At 42.3% G+C, this 21,712-nt stretch overlaps 4 protein-coding genes across 4 annotated transcripts in view; 1 reads left to right on the forward strand and 3 right to left on the reverse strand.

Annotated features, from left to right (window-relative positions):
• Window positions 1–2,425: 2,425 nt before the first annotated feature.
• On the reverse strand, window positions 2,426–7,656 carry LOC104963280 (rab11 family-interacting protein 1). Its single transcript, XM_010791847.1, has 4 exons — window positions 7,394–7,656; window positions 5,149–6,912; window positions 4,760–4,862; window positions 2,426–3,431 (listed from the first exon to the last, which is right to left on the reverse strand). Exons 2-4 carry the CDS (start codon window positions 6,684–6,686, stop codon window positions 3,234–3,236), a joined length of 1,839 nt encoding a protein of 612 aa, XP_010790149.1. The 5' UTR covers window positions 6,687–6,912; window positions 7,394–7,656; the 3' UTR covers window positions 2,426–3,233.
• Window positions 7,657–10,119: 2,463 nt separating this feature from the next.
• Window positions 10,120–11,071, forward strand: LOC104963285 (protein MNN4-like). The gene has a single exon (XM_010791853.1). The coding sequence runs from the start codon at window positions 10,120–10,122 to the stop codon at window positions 11,038–11,040; it is 921 nt and encodes a 306-aa protein (XP_010790155.1). The 3' UTR covers window positions 11,041–11,071.
• Window positions 11,072–17,311: 6,240 nt separating this feature from the next.
• LOC104963281 (rab11 family-interacting protein 2-like) lies at window positions 17,312–17,991 on the reverse strand. Its single transcript, XM_010791848.1, has one exon. It carries the CDS (start codon window positions 17,669–17,671, stop codon window positions 17,318–17,320), a length of 354 nt encoding a protein of 117 aa, XP_010790150.1. The 5' UTR covers window positions 17,672–17,991; the 3' UTR covers window positions 17,312–17,317.
• Window positions 17,992–19,625: 1,634 nt separating this feature from the next.
• The window catches only part of adgra2 (adhesion G protein-coupled receptor A2), a 37,809-nt gene continuing 35,722 nt past the window's right edge, over window positions 19,626–21,712 (reverse strand). The window contains exon 19 of the mRNA XM_010791850.1: window positions 19,626–21,704. Coding sequence (XP_010790152.1) covers window positions 20,285–21,704 — 1,420 coding nt within the window. The 3' untranslated portion in view covers window positions 19,626–20,284. The remainder of the gene's footprint in view (window positions 21,705–21,712) is intronic.

The following is a 21,712-nucleotide window of genomic DNA, read 5'->3' on the forward strand; positions in this document are numbered from 1 at the left end:
ACAAAGCCCCTGAGCCCGTTGAACCGGGTTAGTTTAAGTAGAACGGAATCTGGGAGGTGGGGGAAGTAGGTGACATTGTATTAGCAAAGCGTTGTACGTTGGACCAGGGGGATGGAGACGGGCAAGGGGGGTGGCCCTTGAGGTGGAAAGAGTGTCTTTTGATGTGAACTTGGACGTGTGGTGTACGTGCCACGTTATACACCACATTTGCCAAAAACCCGGTATTGCATTTATTCGTTGTCTACATAGCAATATTACGTCGTATTTCAATCAATACTACATCAAATTTTTGGATCTAACCACTCAGGGACAACGACTCTATTTAAGTACCCGTTTATGGCGCTTGGGGTACTGCCATTGGTGAGACGTGTGGTGTGTTCGCAATTCGTCGTATTTATTGAATAAAAACGTAATGAATAAGAATGAAAAGATAAAAAATAATCGGATTTTTACACGAGTAGTAAATCGTTCACAAGTATAAAAAATCTGGGAAGAAAAAAGACAGGCTTAGGGCGCGGAGGTGCGCAGCAGCGGCGCGGGACTCGGAATAGTCATATTGTGCATTGCGGAGTTTTCAATAGACTTTATTTAGTTCATTGTAAAGGTGACAACCGTGTTCACCAGGCTAATATTCTTTACCAGTTTACATTTTTATCTTCGTAAAATGACTGTGTAAACAGTAACGACTTTGACGGATTTTTAATATGTAAGAGGAATCTAAATGAGAAACCAACCGTAACGAGTCTTTACAACAACAACTTTTATATACTACTTAGAGACATAGCGGAGTTATCTTGGGCCGGGGCGGCGCTCCCCGCCGACTCAGCGGTGCGCGGCCGCCGCCGTCCCGTCTCCTAGTGGTGTGTGTGTGTGTGTTGTGTGTGTGTGTGGTGTGTGTGTGTGTGTGTGTCGTGTGTGTTTGTGTGTGGTGCGGGCGCGGGCCCGGCGTCGCGTTGGCGGGCGCGGTGCTGGGCGTGCTGGGTGTGGGTGGGCGTGGGGGCGGGGCTGTGTGTGTGTGTGTCGTGTGTGTGCGTCGTGTGTGGTGGCGGACGGGCTGTGTGGCCGCGTGGTGTGTGTGTGTGGCTCGAGAGCGAATTCTTGAAGTTATGTAGGTATAATTAATAAATTAGGAGGTCAGTCCTCCCGGAAAGAGGCACTTACGAGGAGTGTGCGCTCCTCGAGAGGGTAGTCCCCTTGAAAGGTGTGTGGGGTGTTGGATTTTGTATCTTTAGTCAAGTACTTTGTCTTCAATGATTTTTTCACTCGAGCTGCTCCCTTTTACTGAGATCAACGGGCGGCACACTCGAATGTGGACATGACATTACATCACGAGTTCCGATTGTCTGCCTCGCCTCCGTATTCCGCGGGAACCTATAATCCGCCGGGGAAACGTCCTTTCTACTTTTCGGTCGTCCTGCGTCCGCCACATAAGCATATTTGTCTACACATATTCATGTAACACTCCATTTATTGTCCACACACAATTGCCACACAATATTTACCTATATGCGCCACACTTATTTGCCACACATATAATGCATTTATTGCGCACACACATATTGGTCACACATAATGTGTACATAGTGGAGTGCCACACACTATCTGCCACACATATATTGTGTGATTGTGCAACACATATATGTGCCCACACATATTAATGGTACATATATTGCCACACACATACTTGTCATCATTATTGTACAATAGTTATATGCACACCATATGCACACAATGATCTGTACCTATATTGACACACACATATTGTCATCACATATATCGTACATATCATTGCCACCACACATATCCCCCCAGACCCCAACACCACATGATACACTTTTTTTTTTTAAACCTTCAGACTTGGCTAAAATGGTCAAAATCAGTTTTGTAGTGTTTATATATCTGTTGTGGAGGATATCATGAAGCCTCGTTCCGATTCAAAAAACTAGAGCGTAGTTATTATATCATTAACTTGAAACGGGAGACCCGAACACAACATAAGGGTTGAAGCAGCTAACAACAAACAGCATTTTGAAACACCTTTTTAATATAAATAAAACCTGGTTAACATCTCTGAAAGTGTTTTAAAAATACACATGAATTAAACAAACATTATCATGTTGACAGTTAGGATATCTGACCTTAGAAACACCCACACACACATCTTATCATATTGTATTTTACTTGTAAATATTGTTTGCTTATTCTGGCACCATAATGTTAGTGCACTATTTATTTAATCGTTTTGCTATGCTGTGTTGCACATTTGGAGGAGCCTTGGACTTCAGATTGTATCTTTAAGTCTTTACACTGGTCATAACGTGATGACCCACCAGGTGAGGGCGCTCTCTCTCTTTATCTCGTCTGCATGTTGGAGGAAATCAGGTCACACACACACACACACACACACACACACACACACACACACACACACACACACACACACACACACACACACACACACACACACACACACACACACACACACACACACACTTTTGTATTGCTGTTTTCTTAATATGCCCGTTTTAAAGCAAAAATAGGCACATTTTGTTATTAAGGACTTGATGATCTGATGACATTCAACTGTGGTGAGTTAAAAGTGGGAGTATTTAGGTAGTTAAAAAAACACATGCAAGCCAAAGATAATCAACAAAAGAAATACAAGACCTCAGTAATGGAGGGCAAAGTCAATGAACCCTTGGAATATAAATGATCTTAATTTTAAATCGGCTCATTAGATCTTAATTAATACAAAAGTAATATTATGCTTACACAATGATGGTGCATCAATTTGGAATGGTTGTTTATGTAAATGATCGTTCATCGCACGGCAATAAGTTACACAAAGGTTCATGGTAAAGAGTAAAAAAAGCAAGATAATATTGAAAAAATAATTGTTTTTTATCAATTATATATTAAATAAACCCAAGCTTTATAAAGTATGGTATATAAATCGAAATGCTTAATAGTAATTTATGTAACACATTTTAAAAGCAAATTCCAGTACCTTAGTGTCAAAACATTCTGCTCATATAAAGAACTTAATTTGATTGTTATTAAATGATCACCAAATATATCTTTGGAGGCCATTTGAAATGGACATTAGCTCTGAAATAAGAAAGTGCACATGCTTATAATAAGACCTTTGTAGAGATTGTGTCTCACAGTGACAAACAGAAGCAACATGCCTGTGCCCTTAAGGGGGACTCCCTTCTCCTCCAGCAGCTGGGACCTTACACTGGTTTCGTGAGGGACTGCAGGATGCTGGGTTTCTCCTCTATGACGCGGACCAGCAGGACGTCGATGTACTCTTCCAGCTCAACGATCTTCGAGTCCTTTCGGGACAGGTCGGTCTGCTGCCTCACCACCAACGTGATCAGCTCATCCTGCGTCAGCTGGGTGTACGGCCCACTCTGCACCGAGGACGCCACCTGAGGGGGAACGAGGAGAAGTGAATACAGGTGATGCATTCTGAGGAAAAAGTATTGATTGGTTATATTCGTGTGCATTTTGAACTATTAGAGGACTCTTTGAAGATTGTTTGAAGATTGGTAGAATGCAGGAAATCAGGCACACCCCAAGTTTGGAGAAAAAACGTCTTACTGGCACAGAAGTAAAGCAATGCTCTGCTGTGGACAGGGGCAGCTAAAGTCATTACAAAGGTCCATAAAGTGTATGCTATTTTAAGAACATTTCCATTTCACCCGTCAATATATGCTTTCTTCCAATTCACCAAATTCCATTACATAAGAACATTTTAGAAACTGAACAAAGCTTAATTTTGCTGCTCTGCCGTTTTTTTTGTCTGTGTCATGGCCGGGCTTTGGCTAAATCTGTATCAAACAATTCAAACTGTAGCGAACAAGCTGACCAATAGAGGAAGCAGCAGACCTGCAACTCCAATGTTATGCGAGTTGAAGTACTTTTTTTGTCAAATGACTTTGGTGGTTTTAGCAAAACCGTATACAGTGGTTTCCGTACCCTGACTGAAAAGGCTATGGGGGCGGCAAGGTAAAGCAAGAAAATATTCTAAATAAAGTAAAGACTTTAACTGATTTTTTAGGTTAGCTTTTCCTTTAAGTTACTGAAATATGTTTTGCTGCTGCCTCTGTCAACACCAAGAACATTGCTCAATGTCCACGTATTACTCCTGTCTGTTTCTTTAAACCAGGGGCGTGCTGAAGGCCATCTGCTGTAGGTAAATGCATGGACTTTGGATAAGTACCTACTCCAACCCCACTTAAAAACATTCAAACATTTACTTTAATGGCTTTTCCCTTCAGAAAAGTTCTCTTATTTTGTCAAAGCTTCCACCCACATCTTATGACCTTCCTTCAAAGATGGAGATATTGTAACAACTCTGAACAAATTCCATCTGCTGAGTGAATAAATAAGGCAAGTGGAAATTGCCAAACTGCTATTTCCAAGGTCACAAATGTCTTCAAAGTTGAGCATTAGAAGATTTCACATGTCAAAAACATCACATTTGAAGCTGCCAGTTATATTTTCCAAAAAATGGGTTTGACTTGTAAATGTGTGTAATGTAAATGATGTTAGAAAATGAAAAGAGCGATTATGAAATGTGTCCGGGAATTCCTTCTTCAGAAAATCCAATCAACTTGCTGAGAATAATTATTTGTAATAATTATTTATTAAATAATAAATGTTTTGCTGGTTTTGTTTCCAGTTCATAATGTGGTTTCAAAAGAAGGGACAATCAAGAATCTTTCTATCTATCAGGATATCAACAAAACAGTACCTGAGTCTTCCCTGGTGTGCTGTCACGGATATTTATATCTCTCACAGCGGGGATGCTGATGGGTTGCTGGCTCTCCAAGTTCATAGGTTTCACAGGATGAGGCCTGTAAAGAAAGCACATCGATTATTGTGAGTAAGTTCAACAATATCCACAAAAACTTCAAAGGAAAAAAAGATGGATACAAAAAGATGAAACATATGATTCCAAAAAATCCCACTGTCATCCAAGAGCAATATTCAGAAGAAAAATAAGGACCTAGAAATCACAAGCTTTCAAAATCACCCAAGGTAAATCCCAACACCCTATCCGCCTCCCCAAACAACAGCCAGATGTCATCCAGATAAAAAGTCCACAATTGTATTCTTTTAAATCATCCTTTTGAATCTCACCTGCGTGGAGTTAAAGCTAGCCCACTTCCATTGCTATTCTGAGCACTGACCGACTGAACATCAGATGGGGAGACCCAAGCTCTCAAAGGTGCCTTCCCCCCAGACAAATCCACTTCCTGAGACGACGGCTCCTCCATAACCACCTGGAGGGGTTCTGAGGTATTCAACACCGAGGCAAACGGTTCAGCTCCAAATTGCTCTTCTCCTCCATAAAATGTGTTTTGTGTATTAGCTTCAGCTGAAGGCGTCGGTGTGATAGACTCGATCCTGACGCCTCTCGCAGAGGGGGCTTTGTTCGCTGTGGTTACGGTGGTTTCTTCTTTAAATGCGGGTTCTTGTCGAGACTTTGAAGACCTATCAGCAGAGAGAGTGGTGGACGGAGGGGTTCGTCTTACTCTGTTCGAATTATTTCTCTGGAAAGCAGGATTGACTTGCTTTGGATCTTCTACTTGTTCAATGACCTCACTGTGTTTGTTTGAACCACTGCCGTTAAAGTCAGCAAATGGATCGGAAAGTTTCTCTTGACCAAAGATTGAATCAAGATCGTCTGGTGTCATTCCCGAATCTTCAACTTTGGGCTCTTTTTGAACACTGCCGGTAAAAAGGTCTTCTTTTTGGTGTCCCTTTGGCGGAGCCCACGGGTCTTTGGAAATAAGATCAGTAATAGGGAATGGGTCAAAGTCCAAGTTCTCCTTTGCTTGCCTGCCTTTTGTATCCACGTTGCTCATACTAGAACGAGATGATGTTTGAAGGTTACTCTTCAAATGTTTGTCTGAGACCACTGGTGTCGCAGCAGAATCTTCTTGCAGCACGGAGTCTCTTCCACTAGCCCTCTGTCTGGGTTTGGCTGTGGGGATCTCTTTGTCCACACCAACTTGTCTTTGATCGTTTAATGGTGCGTGCGAGTCCATTTGGCTGGTTGGCCTGGGTGCATGTGTTGCAGCAGTTGATGGGTGCAACGCCTTCCTTGGTCCATCCCTGGACATCCCTGAGGGACTTTCTCTGTTTGTGCTCACAGGTTCTGGGACTGCAGGCAGATTGTGCCTCGTGGGATATTGCTGAGCGGTACTCTGACTCTGTCTTTGAGGAGAATCTGCAACTGATCGAGGTTGTGGAGGTGCACTTGATTTAGGGGGAGCTGGGGCTGCTGCTTTTTTTGATGAAATAGATTTGATGTCCTGAGATCGGGATTGAAAATACCTACTTGCAGCGCTCTCCTGAGGGACTGAAGCCTTTACACTGGGTCGCTGCTCTTCCGGACCATCCACACTCATCTCTGAACTGTCCCTGTGTTTCTGATTGACCTCAGCGATCAGATGGTCCCATCGAGTGTGCCCTTGCACTCCGTGTCTCTTCTGAGGGAATAGGCTTTCATAATCAGGAAGTGGTATGGATACTTTTCCACCTTGCTGAGGTCTCTCCGCCTCTTCGTATGCAGGGTTTGTGATCTCTCTGACAGGAGCGGTATTTCCACCATTAAGGCTCCCATGTCCTGAGTACGAGGGGGTCCCAGGGGCCCTTCTTTTCTTATCTGCCATGGTTGGTGAAGATCCAACAGAAGACAAATCCTCTACGCTGCCCAGAGGAGAACCGGACGGGCTTTGGCTTATGTTCGGTGGAGCCAAGGATGAGTGGAGACTGGAGAACGTGTCAGGAGACTCAGGCTGGACACTAGAGAGGCTGGTGTCAGAGGTTTCTGGGGAAGGACACAGCTGACTGGGGGTTTGGCAATCGGCAGGTTCAGACTCTAGAGATGGAGTAAATCTGCCAAGGAGTGAAAGCAAAAGGCCTACAGGTCAGTTTGACCATCACATTACCTAAAGTAATTTCACCAATGTAAAACCCGTCACCAACCCAACTAGCATTTCACAACCTACAAAATGCAGCCAGTACACTTCGCATCTCCTTATCTTAAATCTGCACGAGACAAAGCTGCCAGTAAAGATAAATAAATCATTTCACAGACTGAACATCTAGTTTCTGTGTCTTGCAGTTTCTATTTTTAGCTTTGACTTGCTCAATGAGAAATGTTAACAGCCCATTAATAATACTACGATGTTACATTTTTACTTAAAGACTATCCCACTGAAGTTATACAAGGTATTCAAACACGGCATCAAATGTTGCACAATAGAAATTACAACTTAATAACACAAACAACTTGAAAGGCCTAGGTTATCTACAATCTAGCAACATTTTTTTACTTCCGTAACATCAATTACAATAGCAAACATAAGTCCCTTACCCTCATGACTCAAGAATAAAAGATCCAGTCCACAAACAATGTAGGAAAATAAAAGAACTATCACACAAGACATCCACAAAGAAGGTAACACGGCAGCATAGTGACTCCTGAGAGCTCTGCTCAGTCCAGAACCTGTTCCACAAAACCCTTAAACACAAGCCACTCCCAGATTCTCATCTCAACCAAGAGCAAACTGGTCCAACTGGTCCATCAACCGCTTCATGGCACTTAACGTTTTGGTCATTCAAGGCAGTGACAAGGCGCAGTCAACAGAAACAACTCGTAAACTTGTGAAATATCCAAGTTTCAGCGCTGACAAACATGGTGTCGTAATGACTGAAAACTTTTTCTTCCTAAATAGCATTTTCAAAAGATGCCAAAGAAGAAAAAATAAACCTATTGTTTTTTGTAAAATAAAATGCACGTTCCAACAAAAAGTAGGGCTACTCAATTAATCGTATTTCAAATCGCAATTACGATTGTGGCTTGCAACAATTACGAAAACAAAGTAATTGAAATAAAACATATTTTTTATGTATTATTGGTTTTTTATTGGTTTTTCAGTTGAGTTATACTTAAAGTTCAGGGTAATCAACTGTTAAAAACATACTGTTCAAATAGTTTTTCTCCAATAAATGGATGTTTTCAAAGTAAATGGATAATCATTTGTAATAATCGTGATATCAATTATTGACCCAAATAATCGAGATTATGATTTTTGCCATAATCGAGCAGCCCTAACTGAACATACTAACAGCTGTGTGTTACTGTACTGATGCAGAGAGGACACATTAAACTTTTACCTCGACTAAAAGAGAAGAGGGGGGGAGCCAACATCGCCAAATACAACATCATTTGATTTGACAGCAGTATTGATGGAAGTCCGGATCGAAACATACATCAAATAAATAGAGTTAGGAAATTATTTAGGGACTATTGATTGTAGCTCAGTGTGTGGCCTTGAAGCATTCTGTGAAATATTGTGGAGAGAGAACCAAAGCCAGTGTGCTTTCTGTACCTCATAATAAGCTTTTATTTTAACGTCTGCAGACTGAAACCTCCCCTCTCTCTTCCTCAGTGTTCTCTGTCTGCGAGCACTTTGTTTCAATTCAAGTATATATCCTGGTTATCAATATTTCATATCAAAGTGCATCTCCCTTACTAACTCCTCCTTAATAGCAGCGCTTCACTCGGGCCACCAGATAGGAAGAAAGGAAGGAAATATCCACGACTGATGAGATTGGAGATTTCATTATCATACTATTGAAATTCATGGGGAAAAAAAACTGTCTCAGCACAACGTTAGCTCAAGCGGAGCTCATGTTTAATCGAAAGGACAAAGAACTGAAGGGAAATTTGTTTGACATTTGCTATTGAGATGGTATCTAATGTATTCTTGTAAATGGAGCGCGCTGCAGAGCACTTGAATTTATACTGCATGCTTCGGCCCATGCAATGTTCTACATGGCTGCATACAGTGTGCTGCAGTCACACACACACACACACACACACACACACACACACACACACACACACACAGACACACACACACACACACACTTCTGTTGCTTACACAAAACAAGAGATGGTATAATGGTAGTCATATCATGAGCTAGAACTAGCTGGATCTGATCGATATGGACATAAACGAGAGTGAAGTCTAATCTGACGGGAGAGAGAGATCAGCTGCTGCTGACGAGTCGACACGCTCTGCTGCATGATCACATGCAGCAGTGAGCGGACAAAACACACACTTCAGGTTAGAATATCACACGTAGCTATTTGAATGACCTCTCAAACTACCGTAACTAGTTATAGATATGTTTAGTTTCACTGTCGGGTCACTCTGATCCGTGAGCTGCATGATACTGACGGGCTGTCAGGAGAGGAGGAGAGCGCTCCGTTTATTATTCCCGTGTTATTATAAGTTACTGAACACTTTTGAATAATGTAGTTGATTAACTACATTATTCAAAAGTGTTCAGTAACTTATAATAACACGGGAATAATAAACGGAGCGCTCTCCTCCTCTCCTGACAGCCCGTCAGTATCATGCAGCTNATCAGATAACAGGCCAATGCCCGCACTCGAGCTGTGTACACAGAGGAAAAAGGGAGCGAATCGGACGTTCAATGAGGACAATCATGTACGCACGGAGTGGCTAACTAGAAGCGCTAAACTTCAGCGTCTATTTTGCTGGCCATGTCTTCTTTTTGACAAGGATTCGTGCTCCCTGAACAATCCTTGGGCAACTTCAGGATTCATCGACCTTGCCAACCTGTCACGGGCAATTGAGAGGCACGGTAAATCCAAAAATCACAGATTGTGCTGTGAAATTGTCAGGATTGACGAGGCTCTGGATTTAGCAAGAACCATTAGCACAAAGAAGCACAATGAACAAGTTGTCTGCATACATTAATAAGTCAAATGCTTAAATTAATAAGATGAGAGTTTCAGCTGGAGAGTGCGTGCGGACCTGTCGGTTAGATAACAGGCGTGTGCAAGTCCTGCATCTGTGTGATACAAATGTGTGTAAAATGATACCGGGCGCTGTAATCACTCATCTGGTGACGTTATTGACCACCCCCCTCCCCACCGTGATAATCATGATATCAATTATTGACCCAAATAATCGAGATTATGATTTTTTGCCATACTCTATGTTGACATTCTTTCCCGTCCTGCACACTGCAAGTTAAACAATGTTTTGCATGTCAATAAGGACCATGTTTTCTTGTCTCCCTCCCACAGTCAAAAGGAAATTCAAATTCCTGGGACACAAGCGGACAGGCAGCTCCGACAGCAAGGTGTCTCAGGGTGCTTTCTCCCTCCTGGGTCGCCACAAGCACAGCAACAGTGACATAAACAGCACGTGCATCAACGGCAACCATGTGTACGCCGAGGACGAAGAGCCCAAGAGTGGATCCACTCTCAGTCTAAACAGCTCAGGACAGGGATCTGTAGAGGATGTCAGCAAACACACCACGGAAGTCCCTGTAGATGCCTTTGTAAGTGTCCCCTCCTACAAGCAAGAGTCAGACCAGAAGGCAAGCCTGGAGCAACAACGCCACCAGGAGGAGGAGGGGAGAAGGCAAGCAGAGGAGAGGCGCATAGCAGAGGCCAAGAGGCTGGTGGAAGAGGAGAAATACAAGATACAGCTCAAGAGACTGAAGGAGGAAGAGGATGTCAGAGTGCAAGAGGAACAGGAGAGGAAGAGACGCTTCCTCGAGGATGAAGCGAAGAGGAAGGAGGACGACGAGAGGAAGCAGCAAGAGGAAGCAGCTGAAGTACAGAAGCTCGAAGACGAGCGTCGCAAAGCCGAAGAGCAGAAACGTCAGGAGGACGCATCCATGAGCGACCGCCTGTCGTCTCTGTTCGGGATGATCAGAAAGAAGGAGGAGAAGAAGGAAGAGCCACAAACTAAAGAAGAGCTTCCAACAAAATCCCCTCGCAGCATCTCAGAAGATCCCGAGCAACCGACCTCCCATCGCTCCGGCAACCCCTTTGAGGACATTTCCCTCAGTCCAGATCAAGCACTTAATGGAAGCCCAGCTGATCCTCAGAAATCCAGCCGCACCCCACAAGGCCCCTCTGCCATGACCTTCCTCAACCGCTCCGCAAAAGTGTCTGCAGTCAAACCCAGGTAGGCCTTCTCCTCCATTTACTCTGCACTAATGTCATGTACTTATGTTTACGTGTCATGACCCTAAGAATGACATTATATGCCTGTAGTCATCCTATCCTTTTACTTGCATGACCGGAATGCCATCAGTAGGCCTGCAGGGGTAACTGCACATACCTTCCTCTTTTTGTTAGGGCTGCTCGATTATGGCAAAAATCATAATCTCGATTATTTGGGTCAATAATTGATATCACGATTATTAAAAACGATTATCCATTTACTTTGAAAACATCATTTTATTGGAGAAAAACTATTTTAACAATATGTTTTTAACAGTTGATTACCCTGAACTTTAAGTATAATTCAACTGAAACTGAAAACCAATTAAAAACAAAGACCACATAGAAACAAAATGTTGGAATGAATAATAAGATTAAGATAAATAAATCGTTTTATTTCTGATTACTTTTGTTTTTGTTCCGGGTAATTGTCATTGTTGCATAGCCAACCTCCGGTAATTGGCGATTTGAATACGATTAATTGAGTAGCCCTACTTTTTGTTTGTGTTGTTTCATTTTATTTCCAAAAATACAATTTAGGTGTATTTTTTCTTCTTTGGGATCTTTGAAATGCTATTTTGTTTTTAAGTTGTCTAACCGGACCGACCATGTTTTGCAATTCGCCTGGCACTTTTGGAGTATTCAAGCAAGTTACGAGTTGTTTTCTGTTGGGACTGCGCGCCTGTGTCACTGCCCCTTTGACATGAGCAAACGTTAAGTGGCCATGACAGCGGTTTGTGCGATGGCCGTTTGTTGTGACCGTTTGCTTTTGTGAGAATGAGATGTGTGCTTTTGTGTTTAAGTGTGTGTTGTGGAACAGGTTTCTGGACTGAAGCTGTGTCTTGTGGTGTTTTTTGCTGCCGGTGTTACCTTCTTTGTGGATGTCTGTGCTTGGATAGTGTTTTGTTTTTTGTCGTACATTGTTTGTGGAGCTGGATCTTCGTATTGCTTGGTCAATGGAGGNCCGATTCGCTCCCTTTTTCCTCTGTGTACACAGCTCGAGTGCGGGCATTGGCCTGTCATCTGATTTAATTTTTAGTTGCTGCTGTAGCGGAAGTTTAGTAAAGTTATGTTTGATTAAGTACGCCAAATCTCCACCCTCCATAATGCTTAATTTGGTTGATAATTTCTAACGGCGTTGATGACAGTTACAGTATTAAAACTGATGTTGATGGTGATTGGATGGCAGTGTCCAATCAAATCGCCAGCTGCCAGCCGCCTCTGAAGGGAAGCAAGAGGCAGCTGGCTTCCCTTGGCATGGCCCTGACCAATTACAGGTTGGCAGGGGCATCACGTGGGCCTCATCTGATTGGTCAATCCCTCCATTTTTTTTCACCAAGGAAAGCCAGATTCGGCTGGCCTCCTCTCGCAACAGTGAATGCAATCTACTGTTTCACCATAACATCTAGAGGGGCGCTGTTTGTTTCACTCTTTGTAAAATACTCAATGAGAATGGGGGAGAGACGGGCCGGCAGCAACACACAGCAAAGGAGAATTATCGAAACAAAACAAAGTGTTTTTATTTATTTATTTAAATTATAACTACAATCCGAAAAAACAGGGGAAGCCTGGCTTCCCTTGGCCTCCGGGAGAAAACGCCACTGNCCTCTTTAATGACATGCAGCTCAGCACAACAGTTCGAACGTTCAAAACTACTGCAACCATAAACACTAACAATAGGAAGCATCACGGTTGTCTTTGTAGCCTCTTTTATAGCAGGGTATATGCAGGAATCCTGAAGTCAGATTGAATACCTTTTAAGACCCTTTCCATACTTTTTGAGACCTCATCGCCACTTTGAGTTTTAACCGGTTACATTGGTGACACACTTTACCTCACATTGACTATATGCAGTATTGATTGTCCTTCCTCCTTATCTTCCAACCATTTGGACGCAGACTTGCATTTCCCCATAACGATGTTGTTTAGCAACCGGCGTAAACGGACCTTCGCGCTATCAAGCAGTGAGCGTGCGATGTCCTGTTCAGATGACGTCAAATCCAACGGGATGCCATAAATAAACTACACAGAATCACACTACACACCTACGCAATGATTACATTCAGGCAGACTGTAGAATACAACCTCTTTGGACCATTTATATACTTATTCAAAACAAGCTACAAAATGTAATACCTTGGAAAATGCCGTTTAATACTTTGTAATAGCCTTCATTTTCGCTAAATTGATTTATCAACTTGTAATACTCTTTAAGACCCCGCGGACCCCCTGTATACATTTCTCAAGAATCATGATTCCACTACAACACAAAAGGTCACTTCTTTATTCCATGGACATTGCTACCAAGTAGAATGTCAGAAATGCTGCAACATGCTTTAGGGAGCTTTGTCTGCCAGTTGTATACATGAATAAACCGGAAGTTACTAATTCTTACAGAGGACGGCCACAGATGTAGAAATAGAGCAATACTTTGGCCACAACTTGGCATCAACATCACACCTCTTGTAAAACCTCTAAGCAGGCCTGACAAATCCCTGGCAACCTTCTGCAGATATGTCCAGACATCCATAATTCAGAACCGTATCAGAGGGGTTTCTGATTATGTGGCTGGTGGTCATGAACTTTCCACTTCAATAAAGGAAAACAACTCCTCTATAGGGTTGAGATGTGGGGAGCTTCTGCAGTGAACCACAAGTAGAGAATAATGAAGTGCAGCATTGTCTTACAAAATGTCAAAGTGTTATATGTCCTAATCATTGTTGAAGCATTTTCATTTTACTCGATTTCTCTGTCGATGTAGCAAAATGCAGATAAATAAGTAGTACTAGTGTGGTGTTAAGGTTCTCTTAATGCATTTAACCATTTGTACAATAGGATGTAAACATGGATTGTAAATACACACAGATTTGGTGGGGGTTGAGTTTGAGTGAAAACATCTGGTCATAAAATGCATTTTGTGTCAAAGCAATGAAAAGTGATCCACAGCTGAGTGAGTATCAAGTCTGTTGTGCGTGTGGAGAGTTATGAAATCAGTATTTGGAAATGCACATTATCAACTGTAACTGTAAAAGGTCACTGGGTGGTTTCCTCTTCCTGAGCAATTGTTGAAATATAACGAGGGCCTTATTATGGCTCAACCCTACTTTAAAAAGAGATTAACTGAGACCTATTTCAAACGTTTAAATACAAAACCAGCAGTGGCATTAACCGTTATCTTCAGTTCATATGGAGGTTACTTCTGCAGAATGTCATTTTAGTGACATGGAGAGAAGCAGACATCAAGACAGGCTCTTTGAAGTTGAACAGTCAGGAAACAAGCATGGGAGGGAACCAACATTCCTCAAACACTTCCAAACATGCATGAAGGTGCCGTGCAGTACGTGATGTAATGAAAGTCAAACTGAGCCACAGACATCTCTCATCTCCCACACTAAAGCAAGCATGCCAAGTTAAATAATGTCTAACTAAGTCAGGGCCCAGAGACAGAGCCCTTTCTCAGGACATATAAAAGACGTCCGGTTGTTCTAGTCTGCGTCGGTTACAGCAGGGAATGCACCAGAGCAGAGACAATGCATAACCTTTACGGTTATTAACAGGGTGTACATGTTTTGATTGCACATAAATAAAAGTGTTGTGCCTAATCTAACCGGTCCTGCTGGACAGGTTCCCTCGGTTAACTGAAGGGCACTTCTCTTTTCATGTCTAATGATTAACAGGAGAGACTGAGTTTATACCACGAGAGGACTACAGAATGCGTTCAGCAAACAAAGTTGCGGTTAAGGTGATTCCTCTCCATAATATTAGTTTAACACTCACTACAAACTTTTGAAATGCAGTTACATGTGTCGGATCAGCAGGAAAGGATTATCATAAACCACTGCAGGGAAGTTCATGAGATCACATATTGCTTCATTTCTTTTAAGGTTATTCTCATGAATGGGTGAAAACAATACAAATATATATATGTATATGTCAAGATGGGAGATGTTGATTTAGTTCCACTGCTCTGCTCTTTGTTTACAAAATAAATATAGTGGCTCAGGTGTCTGAACAAAAGGTTGTCCCGACTTTTCTGCAATGATCGTCTCATAACGTGACTCAGTATTTGAACCCGAAACAATGCATTTATTGTCATACAATCTATTTTGATAAGTGTTTCCCATACATCGATTCATTTGTGGCGGGACACCGTAATTAAATATCGTTCGCCACAAATAGATCTCATAAAAAAATGTTTTTGTTGTAAATGATATTTTTGGGAGAATAAACCCCACAGATCCTGAACTCTGGTGTGTCTCACTCGTTAACAACGCAACACAGAGCAACAAGAACGCTGTCTGCTACAGTAGCCATGAACTTGCATGCATGTTGTTATTTGAGGGGGGGGTGGATGCGTGGGCCACCCGAATAGGTTAAGGGGCCTTTCTGTGGGAAACACTGGATGGACTATCCAAAAACCCGGATTTATTTATCAGGCTGTACATTTTGAGATGATGCAGCTTTTTGTTAAATATTGTAATCGTTCATGATTTTCCTGACATTTTATAAACCAACAAAACACAGAATGATTTTAGAAGTAAGCTTGATTGATCAATAATACAATGAATCATAAGTTGCGTACATGAGAATAATTGTTTAAGTCAAAGTCAAGTCAGTGTCATTATTATTATTTAAGGAAATAATCTAAAGAAAATCTTTAATATCAAAAACCTGTAAACTCGTGTTACAGGTTATCAACACAAGTTATCGTGTTATTTTTCTTATAATTTGTGACATTCAATGACTTCCATTCATACAAAAGCATAATGTACAATCCTATCGCTGAAATAAATATTTGAAAACACGATATTGTGTAACAACAGCGTCAGAGCTTCCTTTCAGAGGCAAACAAAGTCCTCAATGTCACTCCCTGTATCAGCAGGACAGTAATCTAACACCGCGGGCTTCGAGGCACAAACAGCAACCTCCAATACCCTGCATAATGGATCTGAAAGGAGACGGAGGGAGCGAGACCAGCAGAGAGAGGGAAGGAGACCAGACCTGAGAAGGAGTGAACTTTGCCATTCAAACGGAAAAACGTACAGTGCACAAGATAACACTCAGGTGCAATAACCCAGTGAGTGAGGTCAAAGTAGCGCTGTATCAAAGCTGCACTTAGTTGAGTGATACTGGAAAACTAACACCCTCAATCTCCCTCTGGTCACTTCAAATTACAAGCCACATTTGGAAGTCAGTGTTTATACTGAACGTTCTTTATTTTAAAAATGCATCATACATCAGGGTGTGGATATCTCATTTAACAACAACTCAATGTTTTATTTCCATCCACGTTACACCCATGCTACGTCAAACACAGATGTCATCCTGAGTCATGCAACGCATCGGGGTGTGAGCAGACGTATTTTTAAACTAGTTAATGGCCCTGAAGAATGTCCTATGTTAACAGAAGCAATGTGAGATGCCAGTAAGCTGCTAGAGTTGAATTCACACCAATGTATGAAGGAAAGGTCACAGAGAAATGTTAGAGAGAAAGAAGACAGAGGAGAAAACTGAGATAAGATATCTTTGGACTGTTATCCTGCCATCTTTATAGTTTTCTGTTTGTCCTCTCGGACACTGATAAGAGGAGGGATAGAGAGGTATTATATTACATTGTTTACGTTCAAAGGTTAATAGATGGTGTCTCGTTTCAGTTTTTGACCTGGTAACAGAATATATTCCTGATGGTCTCTACTTGTCTCTGAAACTAAACATGACATGACGAAATGGAAAAAAACTTTTAAATTTAACTGAAGGATTGGTTCGGTTTGACAGTTTATGCATACTCGCAAATTAAGGAATCCTCTTACATTATTGACTAATTATCAATTCATTAATAAAGAGACAGTTAACTTACAAAAATCTGATTCTGTTTTCGATGATGTGAAGTCAAAGATGGATTAAATATCTCGGGTAGCGTAATAAATACCAATATTTGGCCACTGTTTGTAGTTAAGAAGTTGTGATATTTATCATATTTTGGATTACAATGTTAATAAAAAATCATGACCAGGCAGGTGTTAGCCACAAAAAACAATGTTAGGTCTTTAAATGAGGTTAACTTTAAGTTTGAAAGAAGTGTATGCAGTTTCAAACTTTCTGGGCCTGATGAAGCACTTTTAATAAACTCGAATACAGTTTTAACCTGGATTTAGAAAAGAGAAATAAGAGGAACTCATAACTACAACAAACAACACACCCAGGGGAAGCACCACAATGACCTCCCAGCCTCTCAGTAGTCACTTACTCTGTCTTTTTGCTGGACTTGTTGTCATGGAGGTTCAGCAGGTTGACCACAGCCTGACCCAGGAACTTGTCGAGCCCCACCTGGGCCCGGTGCATTACGATGATATGCAGCGTGCACCGGTCAGCGTTTCCCGGGTGGAAGAGTGGCAGGTCGAAGGAAGCCTCTTCTTTCCACACCGGGGCGATGCATTTCTCCGACACCGATGTAGAAAACTTGTCTTTGGCCACCTGCATGATGGCATAGGCGTCGTTGGTGCCATTCTTGCCCTTTGGACGCAGGTTCCGAGCCTGGTGCACCGTTACCTGCACACTCGTAGGGAACCAAGTCTGGCTCTGGTCGGCCAGAGACATCGTGGAAGTCTCGTTAATCCGAGTTATTAGATATATTACCACGCCAAACTGTTCGTTAACCTTTCCCTGAACTCCGTGTTTCTCCTTCTGTTGGTTTAGGTTACCTAGCTTAACTTCAGGAAGCTCAGGTTGATGTCGTAATTATTCGCCCTCCTCTTCGTAGCGATAAAGTCTCGAATAACACTCGGTTAACCAACTTTACATTGGTACTAATACCACAGAAAGGACATTACTGCGGTGCGGCTAATTCCTTTATGAGCTTTTCATCAAAAACAATTTCCTTGTTTTGCCTCAGCTACGTAAAACACTTCCCTGATGTTATTAGATTCCGCCCTTACTCTTCATGCTGCCTCCTAATTGGTTAGTTTTTCTATCAAGTTTGTTTAAATCGGGCAGTGATTGGACAGCACGCAGAGGGTGTGGTGACGTCGCGTACCGTTAGCATGAGTCAGCCACTGATCAGGAATCAGTTTACCTTCGCTAAAGCCATATACGAATTGAATAAGACTACAAATAGAACTGATCTGACTTCAGTAGAGCTGTCTTATTTAGTTTAGATATAAATGTCCAGGGATTGGGTCTGATGTTTCTTGAAAGTAAAATTATTTAATTGAAAATTCTCCCTTTGTTTAAGTAATATATAGACTGTCAAAGCAGGAAATTAAATTATAATAGGCAAATAATTTTTTTTCTCAAGAACTGTTAAAAGTAGGCCTACTGATGATATTATTTTACATGGCCTAGATGTGAACCTCTAAAAGTCATTCAGAACCAGATTTCTTTTCATCACATCCTCTTTTACCTCTCACTGGCATTTCAGTGTCCAAAACTTGCTAGTGACTTATCCGACCGGCCCACTTCGGTACCGGCCCAACGGGATTCGTCCTGAACGTCCCGATGGCCAGTCCGCCACTGTATAGCAGGCATTTTGGCAAAACATTAGAAAAACATCCATGCAAAATCTTATATATATTTTTTTACGTCTTATGATGTTTAAATAAACATTTAGTTTGCACACACCCTACAACACTATTAACATCAGATGCATGACTTACCTGACGACCTCGATGGAGGCACTGAAATCTTTATTGAATCATGACCAAGACAGTGTTAATGTTTACATTGGTTTTCCATGAGATATATTACATCCTGAATACATCCTGCTAGGTGCTGATCACAAAGTTGAAACTGCAAACAGGATATAAGAACAACAAACAGACTGTAAACATATGTGATAATCTGGGTTTCGTTGAGACTTCCTCCATAAATACAATGGGGAAAGCATTGACAATGAGCGGCATAAGGAAACACTATTTCCTGTCAGTGTAATTTCCTGAATTAGAAGTTACTCAAATTGACTAAAATGCAGAAGTATGGCTAAGGCTTTTCTAGGTCTACTGAAATGTGAAGGCAACATTATCATTGAATAAAATAAAAAAGATCTGCTTGCAGTGATGTTTAATTTTTTTTATCTTTAATATTTTTGTATGCATGCTTCTTAGTTAACATTAAGCTGTCTTTGGCTCTTTTCTGCTGTAACAAATGTAAATGTCCCCTCTGTGGGACAAATAAAGGTATTCTGATTCTGATAGTCACGCCCTATATACCTGAAACATATTTTTGTAGAAACCCCTTTAACAAACGTTTCAAAACTAACCTCATTACAATCATTGTGTCTAGGATAACTGATAGGTTATCATGTCTTGGATACATTTATCATTGCAGAACCTGCAATAATTGCGTGATCTGCAAGGACAATACATTTTAGATCCCTGAAGAACATTCAAAGTTTCTCTGCCTCCCAATAGGGGGCAGTCATTCATACATTTAAATGACTAGTGGAGTGTGTGAGTCAATTGTTTCTTATTTCTTTCTGAATACTAAACAAGGGAAGTTGTGTAAGAGATCTGACAGAAACATAGAAATAAAACACTTTTATCATATGTTCAAAAGTCTCGCATAGCTTCTTTAATTCATTCAAAGATTCTGTACAGCCACGTTCATGGAATTACGCTTCTTCTGTATGAATACACACACACACACACACACACACACACACACACACACACACACACACACACACACACACACACACACACACACACACACACACACACACACACACACACACAAAACATACATGATCACAAGCAATAAAATACTTGAAGCAAACATAAGGGTGAAGGGTTGTCCAAATATTAAATGCATAAAGCTGAACTTTGGAAATGGACTGCCTTGCTTTCCATTTCATGCTATAGAGGATATGCATAGAAAAAAAATCACAATTACAAAACACTAAAGCTTTCATTCGACATCCAAAATCAACATTATATGCCCATTTCAGATATATCTTGTACTTTTTTTTGTGAAATGAATAAAATGAATGAGTTGAAACTGATAATAAAAAAACCTGCCTTATTATTTTTTACCATTTCACAGTGAACTGTTAGAATGCTACTGAGGAAAAAGTACTACCAGTTTAGGGTCCTGGATGCCTTCATGATTTTATACCTTAAATTATATAATTATTATAATCAAGAGACCATTAAAACATAACCCAATCATTTGAGAGTCCATTAAGGTCATGCATAGAAGTTCACATGTAAGTATAGGTTACACTGTGGTTTCACTTTTCCACAAACCACTTTTCATTCCGACGGAGCTCTGAGATTGGTCCGTGCCACTCATGTCGTGCTCTAGCTCCAGCACTAAGTTTTTGAGGGTGCCGTTTGGGGCGGCGGCACCAGGCACGGTGGTGGTGACACTGTTCAAAGGGTAGGAGCAGCGCTTAGTGTCTCGCTCCACAGCGGCAGCAAGTTTCAAATTGTCTCTGCTGGCGCATCGTCTCTGAGCACTGTGCATGGCCGCCCTGCTGGCCACAGACGGCAGCAGAGGGAAGGGTTTGCGACTCCCGCTGCTGCCCCCGTCGCTTCCTTCTGAGGGGCTGGTCGCTAAAGACTCTCCCACGCGCTTCCCATTGGTAAGCGGGCTCGCCTGGTTCTCTGACATGCTGAGGTGGATGCTGCCATTCTCACTCGTGGCCTGTTTGTGAACCACGTGTGAAGAACTGAGGTGATCTAAACCGTTGGGCCCTAAAGCTCCCAGGCTGCCCCCGCCTCCCGCAGTCCTTAGAGCTTTGAGACGATAGTGACCCCTGCTCTCACCTCGATGGTGATACTGACTGCTTCCTTGTTTAGTTCTGCTGCTCACTTTCCTTCTCTGGGGATGCACTGGCGCTGAAGAGTTAATGATGGGCAGGACATTGTTTGTTGGCTTGGTGGTGTTGTCAGTACTGATGCTGTGGTTGTTGCCTGCAGGGGCACGTGTGGAATTGTTGGGATTGTCTTGTGCCACCTGTAACAGGTTGGTGAGCTTGCAGGGCCCGGGGCCCACGCTGCTGATTCCACTCGGTGTGGATGATGATCGAGCTGAAGAGGAGTTATGAGAGTCACCAGGTGGATGGCAGCTGATGAAAAGTTGTGATTCCTGCTCGGAGGTCTGCACCCCACTCCCTGTGGTGCAGGTGTGCGGGTAGGTAGAAACAGGGTTGGAGTGTCGGTTACCTGGGCAACATGCCAGCCATGAGGCCTGCACATCCCGACGTCTGAAGCAGTGGTGAACCACCAGGAACACCCCGAGAACTGTGGCAGCCATCCCATAGAGACAGCTAAACAACAAGCTGATGTGCCCTGTCAGCCACATTGCCATGGCTCCACAACACCACAGAACCACAAACAGGAAGTGGGTCGCCACCAGCACCAAGAACTGTGTCTTCAGCGAGTACTGATCCTCTGGCACTACAACAGCATTTACAGGAACCCCTGCTGAGTCTGTGGAGAGAAGGCTGGAGCTTCCTGCCAGGGCAGGCTGGCTCTCCGCTTCAGGAGAGGACAGGGTGGTTCCTGTGCATTCTTTGGCCACGCGGTGCCTCAGGCGAAACACAGTGCACAGGAAATAGATCCAGGTCACCAAAAGCACTAGCCCAGCGGGGACAAAGAAAGAGCCAAGACTGGGGCGCCACAGCAGCCAGCAGCTGCAAGA

Source organism: Notothenia coriiceps, unplaced genomic scaffold, assembly GCF_000735185.1.
Source record: "Notothenia coriiceps isolate Sejong01 unplaced genomic scaffold, NC01 NC01_scaffold00035942, whole genome shotgun sequence".
NCBI classification, from domain to species: domain Eukaryota; kingdom Metazoa; phylum Chordata; class Actinopteri; order Perciformes; family Nototheniidae; genus Notothenia; species Notothenia coriiceps.